The 14,249-nt window shown below is 41.3% G+C and overlaps 1 protein-coding gene across 2 annotated transcripts in view; it reads left to right on the top strand.

Moving 5' to 3' along the window:
* Positions 1–2,951: 2,951 nt before the first annotated feature.
* syt5b (synaptotagmin Vb) overlaps positions 2,952–14,249 on the top strand; it is an 18,134-nt gene continuing 6,836 nt past the window's right edge. Inside the window, exons 1-6 of one of the 2 annotated variants that reach the window (XM_067377462.1) lie at positions 2,952–3,126; positions 5,417–5,598; positions 11,221–11,316; positions 11,413–11,580; positions 12,444–12,611; positions 12,753–12,867. In XM_067377462.1, coding sequence (XP_067233563.1) covers positions 2,952–3,126; positions 5,417–5,598; positions 11,221–11,316; positions 11,413–11,580; positions 12,444–12,611; positions 12,753–12,867 — 904 coding nt within the window. Of the gene's footprint in view, positions 3,127–5,416; positions 5,599–11,217; positions 11,317–11,412; positions 11,581–12,443; positions 12,612–12,752; positions 12,868–14,249 lie in introns of both variants that reach the window. The other variant, XM_067377463.1, reaches the window with a different exon arrangement.

Raw genomic sequence — 14,249 nt, 5'->3', positions numbered from 1 at the left:
TGTGGCATGGGCAGCTTACACATCTAAAAAGGCACCATCAATGCTGAAAGGTATATCCAAGTTCTAGAACAACATATGCTCCCATCCAGACGTTGTCTCTTTCAGGGAAGACTTTGCATTTCCAACATGACAATGCCAGACCACATACTGTATCAATCACAACATCATGGCTGTGTAGAAGAAGGATCCGGGTACTGAAATGGCCAGCCTGCAGTCCAGATCTTTCATCCATAGAAAACATTTGGCGCATCATAAAGAGGAAGATGCGACAAAGAAGACCTAAGACAGTTGAGCAACTAGAAGCCTGTAGTAGACAAGAATGGGACAACATTCCTATTCCTAAACTTGAGCAACTTGTCTCCTCTGTTATAAAAAGAAGAGGGGATGCCACACAGTGGTAAACATGGCCTTGTCCCAACTTTGTTGAGATGTGTTGATGCCATGAAATTTAAAATCAATATTACTTGTTTTTCTTATTTTACTTATATATTTAACTTTTCCCTTTAAATTATACATTTTCTAAGTTTAAACATTTGATGTCATCTATATTGTATTCTGAATAAAATATTGACATTTGAAAGTTCCACATCATTGCATTCTGTTTTTATTCACAATTTGTACAGTTTTTGAAATCGGGTTTGTAGAAAACTGTCATATAAAAGCAGTAAATTTAGATCAATAGCAGTATATTCAGATTATCAAAAATGACTGTATGTAACACTGAACATGCTTGGTAACAATACTTTTTGGTTTATTGATTGAAAAAAACTGCATGTGTAATCCGTGATCAAACAGATTATCAGGGCAGAAAGGCTATTTTCATCCACAACGTGTCCCAGATGGGAACAATGATGTGGAGCATGATGTTTATGTGGATTAGATGGGCAGTTGATGCTCTGCAGCCACATAAATAAGAGCTCTCAACGGAAATGAGCACAAGATTAACATATATTCATCCTGGGGGAGAATTTTTTTTTCCCCCTCTTTTTTTTCAGTAACATACCTAAAACAAAAATAGGAGTGTGGTTTATATGACTGGTGAATTTATGGAGAACCGTTCTATAACTGCATAACAGATGTGATGGGGAGGGGGAGAGAGATTAGTGGTGCTTTAATGATTTGAAAGCACTTGAGCTTAATGCTGATGGGGAGGGGGTTAAACCACCAGCACACACTTATCACAATATACACAATTCAGCATGTCTGCCTGAGGACTGCTGGACAAACAAGCCTTGGCATCTTCTTAATGTTAACTTGGGAAGGTATTTCCCACCCAACATATCCAGAGGAATTAATTTATCAGGTAGGATGCGATCTTCTTTTTTTTTCTTCTTCTTCTTTTTTCTTTCTTTTTTTTTTTTTTAATTATTTATACAGAGGCATTCTTTCATTTTCATGTCACACTTTAGCAGACCTGACAGGACACACACCAGCAATGGAGACATTATCAGAACAAATTATTTCAGTTTTGTCAAATATGTAATGAAAGGCGATTTTAATGCATAAATTTGTGTATTACCATCGTAACCTGTTGCTGAGGATCCGCGCGAATGACGTTTGCATTCCTGCGAATGGTGCAGCGCGTGTAAAGAGCGCAGGGCGCGTCCACGCTTACTACAGCTTTTAAAAAATAATAACTTGTGTATTTCATGCTGCTATGGGAAATGCGGAAGCTCACAAAGTATTCTGATGTATGTATATGATGTATAAATACTACAATGGAGGTATTTTTTATTGAAAATCAAGACGTAACAATTTATGTTACGAACTAGCAAAAATAATCTTGGTGTAAAATGACCCAGGCTGTTATGATAGCGTAGATGAAGGGGTTACAGCAATTGTGTCACCAAAGTAGTTTATATCTGAACATATTTTAAGTTAGTTAAGTAAATAAAGCAATGTTAGTTGACAAATGAATCGTGATTGAAACAGTCAACCCGTTTTATACTTCACTACACATCCATTCCCTCATGATTATAAAAAACAATTAGTTTCACTCAAGGTCCAATGTTTCCACTTTTCATATTCCTCCAAATATTTTTGTTTTGTAATGTTTAGCCACAGTTGGCATTTTTACAAGTGGCTTTAGCACCAAGAATAGGTCTTGTTACCTTCAGAAATGTTGATTTAATCATATTGAAATAAAATCATAAGCATTCAGGAATTCTCGTGAATCTGAAAACAAAATTAGACATTGCACAAAAGAACTGGAACATTTTAATGATTAACAGATATTTAGTGGTGCTATTTCTTGTCATTTAGTGTTTTGAAACAGGAACAATCTGAATGAAGTGTTAATGAATGAATCAGTCAATCAATGAAGGGAAGAAAGCTATAAATTCTCAAACAGGTATCTTGTTTATCTGAGTTATCTGAGCTTTGGAATATTGTTTCCCCCCCATAATCTCGTTAAGCATGGGAGAGAGAGAGAACGAGAGAGAGACCAGTAGAGATGGGGGTGGATGGATGGTATGGCAGAGGAGGGTAAATACATCATGGATTAGAATCAGCCATGTTTGTTATCTAGCTTTAGGGAACATATATGTAGAAAAAATATTATGTCAGGAGGTATCAGATCAACTTTTGAATGTGTGAACAGACTGTATATTCAGTGTACAGTACAGAATTAGTCATAACTGTATAAGACTAATTGTTTGAGCTGGTTTTAGCACTGACTCCTGTGCTGTCATGTTTCCAAGGAAACTCAGATTCTCTTTGGAAATTAAAAAAAAAAAAAAAAAAAAAATCATTGTAATCACGATCATATTTTGAGCCAAGATTCTTTTCTTGGTAAAAGAAAAGAACAGGAAAAAACCTCTTCAGAAAGTCAAGAATGGCATTTTTCATTTCTTTACAGGTTTTGTGAGATTTATTGAACAGTGTTTTCTATGCATCCATTTTGTGTTGTGTTATTTTTAGGCTGTGTATTTGATTCTTGAAACACACTTGGCATGAGGTTTGTGAATATGGGTGTCCGTGTTCGGCGAACTGCTGAACCGGCAGAACCAGAACCAGAACCTGAACCACATCCAAAACCAGAACATGAGCCACATCCTGCTCCCCCAACTCATCATGACTATGAAAACATGAAGAGCAAGTTCATGAATGAGCTGGAACATCTTCCATGTAAGTATCTACATTTTCCAATTGACCCTTTGCAAAGACCCGCCCCTTACTGTTGCTTTGTTCGACAAGCCATGGCGCTGTCACGCCACACAGAGTGAAACAAAATGTCGACAGACAAGACAGAGCATGTTACTTTTGATATGAAACAAAGTCTCAGCTTTCAAATTGTTTAAGAAATTCAAGCAATAAATAAAAAACATTTTGTGGGTCTTTAATGTGTCGTAACAGATTGCTGTAGCGCCTCAGCTCAAGCGGCTCGTGAACCGATCATCTCTTTCTACTAGTTCGTTTATAGCATCAAATAAACATGAATGAACATGAGAAGAAATGTTGTTTCAAACGAGGAAATACGTCAGTACACACCATTTTTCAAGTTCAAGTCCACCGAGGTTAAGCTTCTAACTCCTGACTGCTTTGTCAGACACAATGGCGGATTCGGCGTTTTGATTGGTTAGATCGCCTGTCAATCAAACTCCTGGTGAAGGGCCAATTAGCATAAAAGTGTAAGCCAGCAAAGAGTAGGACCAGTTTACTTTCTTGCATCATAATTATAAATATAGCATTAAACTGTGCATTTCATGTTGATATTTAGTACAAAAGCCCTGGAATTTTTGTATCACTTCACATGTATTTGATTCATTGAATTGCATTTCTTTGTAGTTCCATATCTTTCTATCAATCTGTTAGGGGTTTAACGGTACAAAAACATGACGGTTCGGTACATACCTCGGTTCGGAAGTCAGGGTTCAGTATGGGTTCGGCACAGCAGGGGGGAAAAAATTATTGCCTTTTATTATTAAACTATGTTTTTTTTTTTTTTAAACAAATGTGTCTCTCTGTGTTTAAATACACTATAATTAAAATGTTCTTAAGGATAAGAAATCTATCTTAGCTAATGCTGTATAACTATATAGGGAGCCCTTTCTTGCACATTACAATAATATTAAAGTAAAGTAAAGTAAAGTAAAGTAAAGTAAAGTAAAGTAAAGTAAACAACATATTTTGTTGATCCTGGAACATTCCTGTCCAGAAATGTAATCTTAAATCCTATCTCAACCCCTAAACCTTTCTCTACACATAAATTATCCCGACAATCAGAGGGAAACGAAATGTGAATAACACTGATGTGGAAGCACCTGACACTGGTTGTAAGCCTTAACTTGACATAAACTGTAAATGTGTCCCTCAAATCTGATTGGTTGAATGGAAAGTTGTTCCAGGACCAGGTTTTTAATGAACTTCTAAATCTAAATATAAAGTTAATTTTCTATTCCAATTCATTTTTGAAATATAATAATTTACACAGTGGCTGTCATAACATGAGATTGCTAAGTAAAAGTAAGTAAATATAATGAATAGGCTAATAAGGTGCTTATGTAGCCCCTCCAGTTCGCACCCGCCCGCTCCAAGTAGGACATGAACCCCAGCCCATTCGCATGGGAGTCAGGGGAGTGAGGTTTACACACACAGCACTTCTGTTACACTTATATGAAATGCTCCTCTCTAGAGTTAATTTCTCTAGTGAACTAACTTGTTGTCAACACTAAATACCTGAGGTAAATGTAATGCTACGTGATATATTCTCAAGCTGATTTATTGACATCTTTCCACAGTTGAAACACTGGTTGAGAGATTACATGTCTCTTCTTCTTCTTCTTCTTCTGTGCTTTTTACTGTTGTGGCAGTTAGCAAACAGCGTTGCATTACCGCATGCGCCCCCTTCTGGATTGGAGTGTTGATCGGCTGTGACTGACTGTATTCGTCATAAGCACCGAACTGTGACAATCTATCTATCTATCTATCTATCTATCTATCTATCTATCTATCTATCTATCTATCTATCTATCTATCTATCTATCTATCTATCTATCTATCTATCTATCTATCTATCTATCTATCCAATAATTAATTAATGTGTGTGTGGGAAGGGGGGGATCAGCCAGTTCATTTATTACATTTATAAATAATTCTGTTCAGTTCCTCAACTCACTGTGCTTAATGTCATTAAAATACAAAATACACTGATCTTGTTGTGATTGTGTAACCTGACAGGACACAAAATCATTCTTCAATTTCATCTATTCTCAGAGTCATTACCTGCATTTGATAAAAAGTCAAATTACATAAATGGAGCACTTTGATTTAAATGTTTTTGTTCAGCTTTATAGACAATGATAATTTCAAATTAAAAGCACACTGAGTTGATGTGATAAGACACTATTGAGTATTGTCTTGTGTGCACTCCTGTACCTGTTTCCATGGAGACTGACCTGCTGTCTTTTCCCTGTAGTGCCGATGTGGGCTGTAGGAGCCATTGTGGTGGTGGTTCTCGCCCTTGTGGCTTGTTTTACATATTGCATGTTCAAGAAATGCTTCGGAAAGAAGAAGAAATCCAAGAAAGCTCGAGAGAGGAAAAGAGCAGCACGGAGAAAAATAGAAGGGACTGAAGGAGAGGGTGAAGGAGAGCATAAGGTGCAAGAAAAAATACAGGTTACACTTTATTTTTAAGGTGACATTGTTACAGTGTAATTACATAAATAAGTACTGAGTAATAATAATTACCTTAATAATTACCTGTACTTACTCTAAGTTTAGGGTTTGGTTTAGGGTAAGTTACTTCTAATTATGCATAACTGTTATTACTATAGTAAGTACATATAACATGTGTAACTATGTCACCTTAAAAATAAATTGTTAGCCTACCGAAATACACAAACAAAACTTCAATTTCAAAGTTTTTTTTTTTTTTTTAATTTTCATTATGGTTCATCATATACAGTGGTGGTCAAACTTATTGGCACCCTTGGTAAATATGATCAAAGATGACTATAAAAATTAATCTGCATTGTTTATCCCTTTGATCTTTAATTAATAAAATCAGCAAAAATCTAACCTTTCATTGATGGAAAATAATTGAAAGTGGGGGGAAAATCACATTATGAAATAAATGTTTTTCTCCAAATCACATTGGCCACAATTATTGGCACCCCTAGAATTTTTTTTTTTTTTTTATGAGTAAAATATCATATATTATAAAGTATATTTCCATTCATATTTCCATTTTTTTTAGCACACCAGGGTGATCATGAACATGAAATTGTCCAGCCATGACAACACAAAGGCCAAATTCCCTTAATCATTCATCACAATGAGTAAAACCAAAGAATATAAAATAGCTTAAGTGTGGAGTGTAATAAGTGAGGAGACAGGAGACAGATGTACGTCGAGTCAGTTTTACTCTCCACTTCAATACAACACAACAGCGGTACAGTGGAACAGCAGTAGAGCGAGAGATGTAAACAACAATCTCTGGGTGAATGTCTCTATAAGTTCAACTTGTGGGCACCACACAGGCCCCCCCAGAATTCACCCATAATAACAGTCCCCAAACCGAACAGGGACACTATTCACTAGTGCAAAACCGAACAGCCCAATTCAAAACAGTCCCTAAGATTCAACGTATAGGGGGGCGGATGAGGCTGCCATACCGGCTGCGCTTAACAGGAGAGGGGAAAGGGGCAAAAGGCGGAGCAGGGACAGTGTCAAGGACAAGGGCAGGGGCCAAGGCTGCCGCAGGAGGGCGCCCTCTCCGTGGGGGCTGGGCCAGCTGAGGCGGTTCACCAATATCCACGTGAGCAGGTTTGAGACGGTCTATAGCCATCCGCTCAGGCCTGCCCCCCATATCCACAACAAAGTTCTTAGACCCTCCGGCCAGGACACGGAAGGGCCCATCATAGGGGGGCTGCAGTGGGGTACGATGGCCGTCATGGCGTATGAAAACATACTTGGCTGAAAGTAAATCCTTGGGCACGTAGGACTGAGGATGGGAAGCAACCGACCACGGGGCTGTGGCGTCTGGAAGAAACTCCCCCGGAATGTGCAGAGGCTGGCCGTACACCAGCTCGGCTGATGAGGCTTGCAGATCTTCCTTGGGGGCGGAGCGAAGGCCCAGCATAACCCATGAGAGGCAGTCAGCCCAATTGTTGTCCGTGAGGCTGGCCCTGAGCGCAGCTTTCATGTCCCGATGAAACCGCTCACAAAGCCCATTGCTCTGTGGGTTGTAGGCTGTGGTACGGTGGACCTTTACCCACAGGACCTCGGCGACTGCTGTCCAAAGCTCTGACGTGATCTGCGGACCCCGGTCCGAAGAGAGATCCGATGGTGTGCCAAAACGGGCCACCCAAGCCATAATGAACGCCCGGGCTACTTCCACTGATGTAATGGAAGACAGGGGAACCACCTCTGGCCACCTAGTGGTCCTGTCCACCATGGTGAGGAGGTAAGTATAACCACGGGAGGGGGGCAATGGGCCCACCAAGTCCACATTCACATGATCAAAACGCCTCTCTGGCACTTTGAAGGGCGCTAAAGGAGCTTTGGTATGACGAGTCACCTTTGCATGCTGACACGCCACACAGGCAGCAGCCCAGGCCTTAACATCCCTCCGCAGGCCTGGCCAGACAAACTTGGCTCCCACCAGCTTGGTGGAGGCCTTCACCCCGGGGTGGGAAAGGCTATGGATGGTGTCAAAAACCTTTTGCCTCCAGCCAGCAGGTACCATGGGGCGCAGTTGGCCCGTGGAGACGTCACAGAGGAGTGTAGCGTTGGCCGTGTCAAACGTCACATCCTACATGAGCAGCGCCGTGAGGGCTGTTCTGTAGGCTTGTACCTCAGCGTCCATGGCCTGATCCTTGGCCATTGCTGCGTAGTCGAGTCCCAAGTGGACAGACCCCGTGACCGCCCGGGAGAGGCAGTCGGCAACGAAATTGTCTTTTCCAGCCACGTGCTGAATGTCATTGGTGTACTCAGAGGTGGCAGAGAGCTGACGCTGCTGTCGACCAGACCATGGCTCCGAAGACTTGGCCATGGTGAACGTCAGTGGCTTTTGGTCAACAAAAGCCGTGAACTGCCGGCCCTCCAACAGAAAACGAAAATGGCGGGTAGCAAGGAAAAGACCAAGGAGCTCTCTGTCGAAGGTGCTATATCTCCTCTCGTTGTCACGGAGCTTTCTGCTGAAAAAGGCCAGCGGCTGCCAGGCTCCGCCCACCCACTGTTCACACACAGCGCCCACGGCGTAATCAGAGGTGTCTGTGGTAAGAGCAACTGGGGCGGTCGGAGACGGGTGCGCCAGCAGAGCAGCATTGGCTAGCGCGGTTTTGGCAGCATCAAAGGCATCGGTCATCTCCGGGGACCAATCCAACTCATCTGCCGGTTTCCCACCCCGCAAAGCATTGTACAAGGGACGCATGAGTTGGGCCGCATGGGGGAGGAAACGGCTGTAAAAGTTCACCATGCCCAGAAACTCCTGAAGGGACTGCACAGTGCGTGGATATGGAAAACTGACTATGGCGTCCACCTTGGAAGGGAGGGGGACGGCTCCCTGCGGGGTGACGTGGTGGCCCAGGAAGGTGATAGATGACGATGAGACCATGCTCACTGAGCCGGCCGAACAACTGCCGGTGGTGTGTCAGTTGGTCTTCTGCGGACGCGCTGGCCACAAGAATGTCGTCCAGATAAACGAACAGGAAAGGCATGTCCCGCAAGACAGAGTCCATAAGGCGCTGAAATGTCTGTGCTGCCCCCTTGAGGCCGAAGGGCATCCGTAGGAATTTGAAAAGGCCAAAGGGTGTGATGACTGCTGTCTTGGGGTCATCCTGCGGGTGGACCGGCACCTGGTGGTAACCGCGAACCAGGTCCACTTTCGAAAAGATGGTGGCACCGGCTAGGTGAGCGGAAAAGTCCTGTATGTGCGGTACAGGGTACCGATCGGGGGTGGTAGCATTGTTTAGATGACGGAAATCACCACAGGGACGCCAACTGCAATCAGCTTTGGTCACCATATGCAGGGGGGAAGCCCACGGGCTGTTGGAGCGTCGCATGATGCCAAGGTGCTCCATAGTGGCGAACTCCTCCCTGGCGATCGCGAGCTTAGCAGAGTCGAGGCGCCAGGCCCGTGCATAGACTGGGGGGCCCACTGTGGTGATGTAGTGTTCCACGCCATGCTTAGCCACCGCTGATGAGAATGTGGGCGTGGTGATGTCAGGGAACTCAGCCAGTAGGCGTTGATACAGGTCTCCTGTGGCAAGCGTGTTCGACAGACAAAGCGCCCCCGCCCCTCCCAGTGTACAGGGGTACGAAGCAAAAGAAAGGGCGTCTATCAGGCGGCAGTTCGTAACATCCACTAACAATCTGTAAGCGCAGAGAAAATCCGCCCCCAGGAGAGATGTAGACATAGCAGCCATGACGAAATCTCAGCCAAAAATCCTGTCTGCCTCCACAGCCAATGCCCGGTAGTCTCTGGAGGAAGGGAGGGGGGAACTGGCCAGTGCGGTGCGCACAGGTGCTGGAAGCTGCCGCAGGAATATGTGGGCGAAAAGGAATGATGGATCCGCCGTGCCGAACACAGCCAGCATCTTCTTCATTAACTCAGATGGCTTGTTATCGCCAAGGCCATTTAGGGACAGCAGGCGTTCTGCCTTCTCTAGCTCCGACAGTTCAAAGAGGCTTAACAGGAATGTTTTAAGTGCGTCGTATTTGCCGTCTGCCAGAGGAGCCTCTAATAGCGCCATAGCTCTGGCTGTCGTCGAGGCATCCAAAGCCGCTACTACATGAAAATACTTTGTAACATCCTGCGTTATCCCTCTCAGCTGGAACTGGGCCTCGATATGTTGAAACCACGGCCGTGGATTGTGCTGCCAAAAGTCCGGCAACTTGATGGTGGCAGCGTAGATCTCGCCGAGATTAGCCGCACCGCTAGCGGCAGCGGGCGCCGCGGCTGCATCATTTTCACCACCGCCGTTGTGTGACATATTTCAGCCTTATCCAACTCCAATCACGTCGAGGTCACCAAATGTGGAGTGTAATAAGTGAGGAGACAGGAGACAGATGTACGTCGAGTCAGTTTTACTCTCCACTTCAATACAACACAACAGCGGTACAGTGGTACAGCGGTAGAGCGAGAGATGTAAACAACAATCTCACAACGTTAACCCGGAAACGCTATATCCCCCAACCCGCTCCCTTAAAGGGGCAGTCTCTGGGTGAATGTCTCTATAAGTTCAACTTGTGGGCACCACAAAAGCATTAAAATCCCCATTTCCACTATATGGGCAATAATTAAGAATTTCCAATCAACTAAAGATGTTACAAATCTGCCGGGAAGAGGACGTGTGTCTAAATCGTCCTAATGCGTGGTGAGGAGGAAAGTTTGAGTAGACAAAGACTATTCAAGGATCACAGCTGGAGAACTGCAGAGATTAGTTGAGTCTTGAGTTGAGTCTTGAGTTGAGTACCTAAATCCCCATAAGTTGTTTGGGAAGGTTTAAAAAAAATCCTCTGCTCTCATCCAGAAACAATCTCCAGCATATTAATTTGTCAGACATGAATGGAACTTCAAACAGGACCAGCTTCTATGGTTAGATGAAACTAAAAAAGGAGCTTTTTGGCAGCAAACCCACCAGATGGGTTTGGTGTACACATGGATAAAAAGTACCCCATTCCCACGGTTAAATATACTGCTGGATCTTTAATGTTTTGGGCTGCTGGAGGTCCTGGGCATCTTGTTCAGATACATGGTATCATGGATTCTATCAAATACTAACAGATAAAAAAATCAAAACCTGAACGCTTCTGCTAGAAATCCAATAATGGGCCGTGATTGGATCTTCCATCGGGACAGTGATCCAAAACAAACATCAAAACCAACATAAAAATGTGTCACTGAGCACAAAATGAAGCTTCTGCCATGGCCATCCGAGTCCCCTGACCTGAACCCTAAAGAAAATAATTGGAGTGAACTGAAGAGAAGAAGCACCAACATGGAGTTGGGAATCTGAAGGATCTGGAAAGATTTATTTTTATTGTCATCTTTGATCATATTTACCAAAGGTGCCAATAATTCTGACCAAAACTGTGTGTATATATATATATATATATATATATATATATACACATTTGTGAGAGAAAAATACCTGTAGCTAGATTTAAGATTTGAGCTAAAACACAGTACAATTTCCTTATATTATAGATATTTTAAATTAATTTACATATTACATAGACACAATGTATAAAATATGACTATCAATCTTGCAGGAGGAAGGAGAAAAGAAGGAGGGAGAAGAGCAAAAAGAGGAGCATGAAAATCTGGGAAAACTGGAATTCTCTTTGGATTACAACTTCACTGATGCTCAGGTACATTCCTGACGCATGAAAGTACTTATTAAAAAGTTGTAACAAATTCACTGTATCAAGAAAATTGAATAAACATGTCTAATTTTGTGTCAACAGCTGATAGTTGGAGTTCTTCAGGCTCAAGATCTTCCTGCTATGGATATTGGCGGCACATCTGACCCATATGTAAAAGTTTACCTGCTTCCAGACAAGAAGAAGAAGTTTGAAACAAAAGTCCAGCGCAAAAACCTCTGTCCTGTGTTCAACGAGACCTTTATCTTCAAGGTTTTTTTTTTTTTTAATTGTTGTTGTGTGTTTACATACTGTAGTATGTAGCCAGATTCTGTACATGATGATTTATATATGTGTTAGCGTGAACATGTGGTCGTCTGGTATGACTCGTAACATTTTATTGTATGTAGTTTTGTCTTTTTGAGTGTTTTAGCATTCGTTTAGTTCCACCTGTAGTTTGTTTGTCCATTTCTCTCTCTCTCTCAGGTTTTGTGTCAAGGTTTTGTCTCCTTGTGTGGCATCCTAAGTTCCCAGAAATCCCTGCTTCCCTACTCTGGTTTTGTCATTCATGTTTTGATTGACAGCTGTCCAGGTATCACTGATGTTATATACGTTTTTGAAGGAATAGTTCACGTAAAAATGAACTAATATATATATATTTTTTTTATTATTATAATAATCGTAATTTATTCACGCTCATGTTGTTCCAAACCATACGACTGTTCTTTCAAAAAAGGAAAGATTTTGAAGAATGTTCACACTGTCCTTTTCTATACAGCAACAGTTCATGTAGTGACCACATCTGTCACATGGTCACCATAGACTTACATTGGAAAAGAGCTGCATAAACATTCTACTTTTTTTCTGTTCCAACATAAAGGTGAATAAATACTAGCAAATGTGCATTTTTGGGATGAATTATTCCTTTAATTACCTGCACCAGGAAGCATTTATTTGAAATGGTTTCTGATGTTGCTGAATTTCTTTTTGGGATTGTCAGCTTAGTAAAGACATCTCAATGTTTTATGACATATTAACACCAGAAAATTGCTTTATACAAAATCCTGATAGACTAATTTGTGCTAATGTTTGTGTTTCACATGTTCTTTGTTTCTGCTTCTCATCATGCATTATAGATTCCCTATGCTGAATTGGGTGGTAAAACTTTGGTGCTTCAGGTGTTTGATTTTGATCGGTTTGGTAAACATGATGTGATTGGCCAGATAAAGATTCCTATGAACTGTGTGGATCTCGCACAGCCACTGCATGAATGGAGGGATCTCGAAAATGGAGAAAAGGAGGAGGTAGATTTCCTGTCAATATTTGTATCTATTTTATATATTCTGGCTTGAGTTCTCAGGTATGCCATCATTCATCCCTGGCTTTATAAACTGTATATTCTAAATTTGTACCCATTCACTTTCTGTTTTTTTCCTCTTCAACAGGAGAAACTTGGAGATGTTTGTATTTCTCTACGTTACGTGCCCACTGCTGGTAAACTCACCGTCAACATAATGGAGGCCAAAAATCTGAAGAAGATGGATGTTGGTGGTTTATCAGGTACAATTCAAATATCATTTTAAATATTTAAATAGATCTGAATTAAATTAAATCTATGAAATAGCATAAATTAAAAAGTAGCCTTCACTTTTTAACTTTTGGCCCTCTAGTGGTTAAACAAAACTGCATGCATTTTGCGAAAGAACATTGTTTTGGTTGTGCTTTGGCTCTGTTTGACTGTGCAGATGAATATAGTTATTCTACTGCTCACAAAACATTCACTACTAGACTTAAAGGTGAAATATGTAAGAATTTTGCAGTAAAATATCCAAAAACCACTTGGCCAGTGTTATATATTTTGTTCACTTACTTACAAGTAAGTACTTACAATGTAATTTGTAAATCGTGGGAAAATTGCAATTTTAACCAAGGCTCTGGGATGTGTGAGGAGTCGCCTGTCAATTGCGTCATACCCGCGTTACCCTCGGTTTTCAGGTTTTATTTTGTAAAAACCATGGAAACACCGAAGACGCTTTAATATATTACATGTTTTAATAGACAAGGGAACAACTGTTTGGTTAGAAAACTAATTATTGTTATATAGCTCAACATGTTTTGTCTAATTGTTTTAATCAAATTTTTTTGTGAGTACCATGCTTTACCATGCCTCAGAGAAAAACACTATTTTGTGAAGTAGCTAAGATAGCATAATCAGATGCAGCTTTATGTTTAGTAACAGTAATACGGAATTTTCTCCATCATACAATTCATTTTAAAATGAATTGCATGCCATGCATCAGCACAAGCCATCCATCATTTATTAATATGATATTCTAAAATCGATCTAGCAAAAATCGAAATGTATCTAATATGATCAACAGAGCTGCGTTACCTCATACTCATGACCGGAACAGCGGAAGCGGCGCTGGTGACTGTGTCATAATAAAAGTTCCGCTGCTCGTGAGGCGTGTTTTGAGCAATTGCTTCAGCAGCCTCGTTCAGCTCCCACAACACTTCATACTACAGTAATGTTAATAACCGCATCCATGACCATGATTTCTTCCCGAATCCTATCTTGATTATTTCCACCGGCTGTGATGTGAAGACCACATGTCCTAAGATTCAGTGCTCAAACTTGGCATCATCAAGCTACACCTTTGTTTTGACTAGGCCTTTAGCGACCTCTAGCAGACAGAAAATATTACATATTGCACCTTTAAGATATATAACCAGTTTAGATGGAAATGAACTCAATCTGACTAGCTGAATATGTTATTGTAGCTTTAACCATTAAAAGACAAGGTACTTCCTTGAAAATAAATTCCAGCACAGTGCTACAACAACCATAATGAAATGACCATTCACAATATATAATGCTTTACAATGAAGTCTGTTAGAGAGCTGCATATGGCAATTGATCTTTTCAATAAAATACTTTACTC

This window comes from Chanodichthys erythropterus, chromosome 23 (genome assembly GCF_024489055.1).
Source record: "Chanodichthys erythropterus isolate Z2021 chromosome 23, ASM2448905v1, whole genome shotgun sequence".
Classification (NCBI taxonomy): domain Eukaryota; kingdom Metazoa; phylum Chordata; class Actinopteri; order Cypriniformes; family Xenocyprididae; genus Chanodichthys; species Chanodichthys erythropterus.
This window is presented reverse-complemented; position numbering and strand designations above follow the sequence as displayed.